At 42.5% G+C, this 7,332-nt stretch overlaps 1 protein-coding gene across 2 annotated transcripts in view; it reads right to left on the reverse strand.

Moving 5' to 3' along the window:
* The window catches only part of LOC137527924 (ficolin-1-like), a 109,484-nt gene extending 102,411 nt beyond the window's left edge, over positions 1-7,073 (reverse strand). Inside the window, exon 1 of one of the 2 annotated variants that reach the window (XM_068248993.1) lies at positions 6,468-7,073. In XM_068248993.1, the coding sequence (XP_068105094.1) occupies positions 6,468-6,639 (172 nt within the window). In that variant the 5' untranslated portion in view covers positions 6,640-7,073. The remainder of the gene's footprint in view (positions 1-6,467) is intronic. The other variant, XM_068248992.1, reaches the window with a different exon arrangement.
* Positions 7,074-7,332: the final 259 nt, after the last annotated feature.

A 7,332-nucleotide genomic window follows, 5' to 3' on the forward strand; every position in this document is an offset into this window, starting at 1 on the left:
CAAAATAACCTGTACAAAAGATTATATAAATATTAAAAAAATTATCTGAATATAAATGACAGAAACATTACTGTAGTATTACCTACCGTATTTTTCGGACCATAAGACGCACTTTTTCTCCCCCAAAAGTGGGATGGGGAAAGTACCTGCGTCTTATGGTCCGAATGTCACAAATTAGACCAGCAGCTGACTCCTGCATCCACCACGCTAGCACATAACTTGCTCTTCCTCCATACATCAGCATGATCCCTTTCAGATTACTGCTTTGCTTGGCCTCGATCTTCATATATTCCTATCAAATGCCCCGGCCCACCATCTAATAATGAGGGAACGCTGTCAATCATGGCCGCTGCACTGGCCAAGCACGCTGACCCCCGCCGTCCATCGCATCAGCACATGCTGTTATTCCTGTATGTTCCCATTCAGACTCCCGCTGGCCAATCAGGTGGGGGCCGATGGTCTTGAGGGCGGGACAAGGCTGTGCCATACTAGCCAATCACTGCACTCGCACTGAGATCAGCGAGTGCAGTGATTGGCTAGTATGTCACAGCTTTGTCCCGCCCTCAAGACCATCGGCCCCCACCTGATTGGCCAGCGGGAGTCTGAATGGGAACATACAGGAAGAACAGCGAGTGCTGGTGCAATGGATGGAATGGACCGCAGGCATCAGACTGGACCACAGGCTGAAGGCATCACAGGCTGCTTTCCAAGTCCGCGGCTGTTGTCCCGTGTTTACTTATAGTTACGTGGTAATTGCCACGTGGCTGTCTCTTGGCCGGCCGCCCGCACTGGGAAGAACATCGGTGCAGGCTGAAGGCATCGCAAACGAGCTGCTTCCCAATCTTCTCCGTAACTGGCTGTGTCTGCTGTCTGTCCAGCGCCCCCCCATGGGGAAGCACTGTATATCATCTAAGCAGCTCCCAGAGTCTCTGGCTAGTCTACAAGTTGCAAGCAAGTTTCAAGCAGCCCACGGACATTCTGCTGCTGAAATGCTGAAGGACCCGCAGTGAGGGAAAGTCCCTGGTCAGCGCTGTTATTTTCTGGAGAGGTTGGCCATTCTCCCACAGAACAAATCACAGAGACGCATGGCAAAGAGGTGAGGGGAAAAGAGAGCAGATAGTGTGACAGGCTGTGACAAAGCATGCTTCAGCAATCTGACATGCTGGGAAGGAGACCTGGAGGAGGCGGGGGGAGATATGTGAGCTGGGCTGCCGAGGTCCAACAGCCCTCCCTGCCCATTAATATTATGGCTGGAGACACAGGACAAGATGAAGGACAGGGAGCATACCATCTGGATCAGATAAGAGCTTCTGCACTTGTATTTAGTAGGGTAGTAGGTTGTAACTGGTTGGAGTATCAGGGATTAGTGTAGTGCAGTGTTACTGGAGGTGCATCAGGGGTTAGTGTAGTGCAGTTTAGTTGGTGGTGGCAGTAGGCGTTAGTGTGGGGTACTTAGTCTAACTTGTGAGAGCAGCAGGGGTTATTGTAGCTGGGCAGTGTAGCTTAGATATATACAGCTTGGTGGGAAAGGTCTACAAGATGCCCCTGACCCATAGATGTACCAGGTTTAGTATATATTTTTTTCCTTGGTTTTTGACCCCTAAACCTAGGTGCGTCTTATGGTCCGGAGCGTCTTATAGTCCGAAAAATATGGTATATCACTGTCATTAATACAATGATCAGTACTATAAAAGTGTTGCTCTCTTTAATTATCTGCCTTAACCATATATTTGTACTATATACTCATATAAATTCCGCATAATTTCTATAAACAACAAAGCAGCCTCTAAATACGCCTATAAGCGCCTAAATAGTAGCTGCAAATGCGTAAATCTATATCCATATTGTGTATCGTACGTGTTCAATATATGCGTCTATATATAAAAAAAAAAAACTACATACAAACGCACCATTTCCACATAAATGCACATAAACTGCACATAAACGCCCATAGACCGTGTATAAAATGCGTATAAATGTGTGAAATAAAATGCCTTTAAACCACCAGCAAGCAAGAATAATTTTCGCCTGTAAAATGCTGAAAAGTTTAACCTCCTTGGCGGTAACCCCGTGTGTGACACGGGGTAAGCCGCCGGAGGGTGCCGCTCAGGCCCTGCTGGGCTGATTTACATAATTTTTTTTTTGCTGGACGCAGCTAGCACTTTGCTAGCTGCGCCAGCACCCCGATCGCCGCCGCCGCGCGCCCGATCGCCGCGCGCCCGATCGCCGCTATCCAGTGCGGCGCGCGGCCCCCCCCCCCCAGACCCCTGCGCTGCCTGGCCAATCAGTGCCAGGCAGCGCCAAGGGGTGGATCGGGTCTCCCAATGACGTCATTCCGCCCCGTCGCCATGGCGATGGGGGAAGCCCTCCAGGAAATCCCGTTCTTTGAACGGGATTTCCTGATCGCCTATCGCCGGAGGCGATCGGCGGGGCTGGGGGGATGCCGCTGAGCAGCGGCTATCATGTAGCGAGCCCTCGGCTCGCTACATGATTTAAAAAAAAATTAAGAAAAAACTGCTGCGCTGCCCCCTGGCGGTATTTTTCATACCGCCAAGGGGGTTAAAGAGAATATGAAAATTATCTCCTAGGAACTCATTCAGCTATGTATTATTCACCAAGCATACTGGACACCCAAATCCATGTTTCTTAAACAGTTGCGAGGTGATGCAATTTGCCCCAATGTGGATCTGCAGATGAAGAATTTATCCACCTTATCTGGTTGTGTCCTGCTGTGGGAAAGTTCTGGTCTCAAGTACTCCAAACCTTATCCACAATTTCCGGTTTTCCCATGAGTCCAGACCCCAAGTTCTGCCTGTTTGGACTCATGGAGGAACTAGACGGTCAACACCACCACAGGATATTTATTAGGGATTAGGGAAGCCTTATATCTAGGCTAGGAAAACAATAATCCTTAAAGGTTTTGCACCAGATCCACCTTTATTAACACATTGCAAAAATATAGTTCTTGAGGTCATTCAATTTGAGAAAATTCTATATTCCCATCGTAAATGTCCACAAAAGTTCTCCTCGATCTGGCAAAATTGGTTAGATGCACAATCTACAGTAATGTAATTACAGTAATGTAATGTAATTTTACTCTATGGCCTCAATTCACTAAGCTTTATCAAACACTTTATCAAACGTTTGATAATTTACCTCGTGAGTAAAATCTAATTTTGAATTCACTAAGGCGTTATAGATTTATTGAATGTTTTGTGACATGAGACATGTTGTCACGCTCTGTTTTTCTTTTTTTGTGCCTGTATATTATATCAGTTATATAGTTCTTATGACTTCCAATGCTATGTTGCATAACAACAAAATATCTTATTTTTCTCCTCCTGCTTGCATAAGTACATGTTAATTAAAACTAAAAAAATTATCTCCTAGGAGATAACTCAGGAGAAAAAGTTAATTGCACACAAAAATCGATTGAACCGCAGTGTAGCAATGCAGTGCACCACTATGGCACTATGGCGATTTTAGGCTAAAAAGGATTGTTCTGGAAGTGCCGCTGTGAAGGCCTAAGTGTTGGGCAGATTCAGGCCCCTTTCTAACTGGGGGGGGGGGGGTTATTGCGTAATGCCAAGACAACGAAAGTCTATGGGGATCGTGTTTCCTACCAACACATACCGATACATTTCATGGGACGCAAGGCAATGGAAATAACTTATCGCCACCTGCTGATGCTAGGGAAACAGCGCATGGGGGTAAGTCTATGGCAGTGCAGATTTTTCTTGATTAGTTTTGACGACACATGCACAGAAGCGTATTTTTTTCAATACAGTAAGTGAGCACTTGAAAGATTCACATCCTGTTTGGCTTTCTACCGTATATCAAGGCAGAATTCATGTAAGGTTTTTTTTAGCGTTGTGGTGCGAAGCAATCGATTCCCAGTGTGAAACCGGCCTGAGAGCTGTGTGCATGTAGTGTAACCCCGAGAGGTGGTGACACAGGACAGTTAACCTCCCAGGCATGATTCCTGCCCATATATACACCAGAACCATTTCGTTTTTCGCAAAACTGTTCTCGCTCTTGCTTTTTTACATGTAGATCGCTGTGTATTTTTTTTTTTCTGACAAAATATACAATACAGTCAAAGGTGTGAAATGAGCCAAGAACTAATGCCTTGGACAAACGATGAGATTTTCTGGCAGTTTACAGATCGATTATTTCCAACATGTCTGATCTGATTTCCAATCGATTTTCCATAGAAGTTAGCAGAAAATTGACCTGAAATCAGATTGACCTGAAATCAGATCGGACATGTTGGAAATATTTGATCTGGCAGGAAACCTCATCATGTGTACTAGGCATAAGGACTGTGCTGAAAAATCGCACTTGCTAAGAAGCTAATGTTTGCAACTTTTCGCAGTTTTTTGGCAATAGGGTTTGCAATTTTTGTTCTGGGAATAAGAATCGCAAAGCAATCGCTCGAGAAAGGCTGCATGCAGGGCTTTTGCAATCACAACACTGAAGTTTGAATGTTTCTATAGGGAGACACTGCACTAGAAATTGGCAAATGCTAGTGATCGCCAGGGGCATATCTGGGTAATATAGAGCCTATGACTCACACTGAAATTGCGCCCCCCACCCCTGCTCGGAGCCACTTTTCCCTCTAAAAACTGCATCATCTCTTGTGTACATGTGTTAGGGTTGCCTGTGTTTTTTTGGCTCGGGATATTGCTGAAGTTACTTTTTTGGAAATATCTCTTATTTCCTCTCTGTCCTCTTTACACTAAGCTAAGTGAACCCTACATACATAGATTAAGTAGCCATGTTCTCCAAATAACAGAATTCATCTGAGTTCTGAGTGACAGGGAGGCACAGGACGCAGCAAAAGGGAAGACATGGCGCCCATAGTGCTGTGGCGCCCATAACATGAGACATGCCTGCACACCTCTAGATACGCCTCTGGTGATCGTCAATCCCAGCGCGATCGCCCCTAAATGTGAAACAGTGCTTATTGCATACAAACAAAGTCAGTAGACATAAATTGCAGTTACTATTTTGACTTTTCCATGTCTTAATGAGTGAGGATCGTAATCAACTAATTAGGCTTATGTGAATGTTTTGCATACATTTTTGCAATTACGCCTATAAGTAATTATGATTTGTAAACTGAAGTGATTTTGCATAAATGTTCATGTAATTTTCACGTAATGTTGTGCCAACTTTAGCAGTGAATAGAAAAGCCCCCACACATACTATTGACACTAAAATTGTGCATTTTTCAAAAAGACCTTGTAGTTTTTGAGAAAAATCGATTTTCAGAAAAATGACAGTTTAAAAACCATGTTTCCTTTTCATTTTTTAAATTTATTTTCTCAAAAACTATAAGGTCTTCTTGAAAAAAAAAATTGTTTGACTTGTCCCCAGTATTCTCCTTAAAGTGGAATATAACCCTGCATTTCAACTTTGCTCTAAAACATTATTTACAGCATATTATATGCATCCAGCATTTTTTTTTTTTACTAGACCAGCATTGGAAGGGTTACACACAGAGCTTTAAAGTTCAGTGGATAGAAATTCAGACGCATCCGCAGTTTAGATAGATACATTTAAGTAAACACAATGTAACAAGTGTGGAATGTGACACACACTCTCTGACTGTGCAGGAGCTGGAGGACAGCCAGAGAGTGTGTAACATTCACCACTTGTTACATTGTGTTTACTTTAATGTATCTATCTAAACTTCGGACGCGTCTGCATTTCTATCCACGGAACTTTAAAGCTCTGTGTGTAACCCTTCCAATGCTGGTCTAGTAAAAAAAATGCTGGTTGCATATAATATGCTGTAAATAATGTTTTAATGCAAAGTTATATTCTGCTTTAACATACCTAGCAATTTTGGTGATGATAGCATGTATGGGGGCTTTGCTATTAACCTCCAAAGTTGGCACAAAATTACTCACAATTTTGTGAAATTATGCAAAATTATAGATGGATTACATTTACTTGTGAAATTTATTATGAATTTTCTCTCATTAATTTTGCATCATAATTGCGAATTACAATGCAAAATTATGACTATACGAAATTTGTGCTCATCACTAGTCTCAATATCTTCTTAAAGGAACACTATCACGAAAAAGGAGGAAGTTAAAATCTGATAGAATTGACAGGTTGTGGGCCAGTATATATCCTCGTGGGGGATTCTCAGGGTTTTCTTTGTTTTCAACAGCATTTCCTAAACAGCAGTTGCAAAGTGTAACTGACAAAATAGTGTGAAAGTGAGTAGGGAGGCTAACTGGTGAGGAGATGGACTGGCCCAAAATCTGACCTCGGTTCTGTCAGATTTTAACTGCCTACTTTTTTTGTGGTCCTTAAAACCAACATGGGTCTACTGTTTGTACCCAATTTTATGAGTTTCGTAATTAGCCCAAATATCTGAAGTGGTAATTCATACTGGGAAAAGTTCTATTGATTCTTATGTACAGCTGAGGTAGTTGCAATGAGCTTCTCACCTGAGTGTGAGATGTCCTTTGCAGTAGCAAGAGTGGTGACCAGAAGAAGGACCACGGGCAACACGTACTTCATCATGGCTTCTGTTCCACGAACCTTGCTGTCTCTGAGAGTCCTCTCCTGTAGCTGATAACTAGGACCTGTATGCCATTTATAGGCCAACAAAGCCCCCATACCTCAGCCTCTGATTAAATATTAACCTGGCAACCTTATCAAAAGACAAACACGATAATACTCCAGAAAATTGCTGACCCTCTTTTATCAGTTTCCTCATACTAACAGCAAGGTGGGTTGTACATTCCAGCCGCAGAGCCAAATAAAACTATCTGACCTGATCAGCAGAATTCCAACAATTAATTGTCAGATACACCAGTATTTCCAAAGAAATAAGGTTTGCCCTTCAAAATCCTTAAAAAGTGAATAAATTATTATTATTTAGTATTTACTGTATACTAAATAATCTAACACAGCGCTGTACAGAGTATATTGTCTTGTCACTAACTGTCCCTCAGAGGGTCTCACAATCTAGTCCCTACCATAGCCATATGTCTATGTCACGATTCTAATGCATTGGTATGCAATGCAAGGGAATCGCAAGGAAGACTGTTTAGTCACTATGCAAGAAACACTGAGACTGGAATTAAAGGAATAAATATAAAGATTGATTGCAAACAGACTCAAGAGATAAACAGCATAGATGTTGTACATTAAAGCTCATGTACAGAGTTATGCAAATAAACTGTCAAACAGAATACACAAACAATTGGCATTAAGTTTATGCATAGAATCATACAATCAGGACGCATAAACAATTAGCATGAAGTTTATGCATAGAATCATATAATCAGGACGCATAAACAATTGGCA

Source organism: Hyperolius riggenbachi, chromosome 8 (assembly GCF_040937935.1).
Source record: "Hyperolius riggenbachi isolate aHypRig1 chromosome 8, aHypRig1.pri, whole genome shotgun sequence".
Classification (NCBI taxonomy): Eukaryota; Metazoa; Chordata; class Amphibia; order Anura; family Hyperoliidae; genus Hyperolius; species Hyperolius riggenbachi.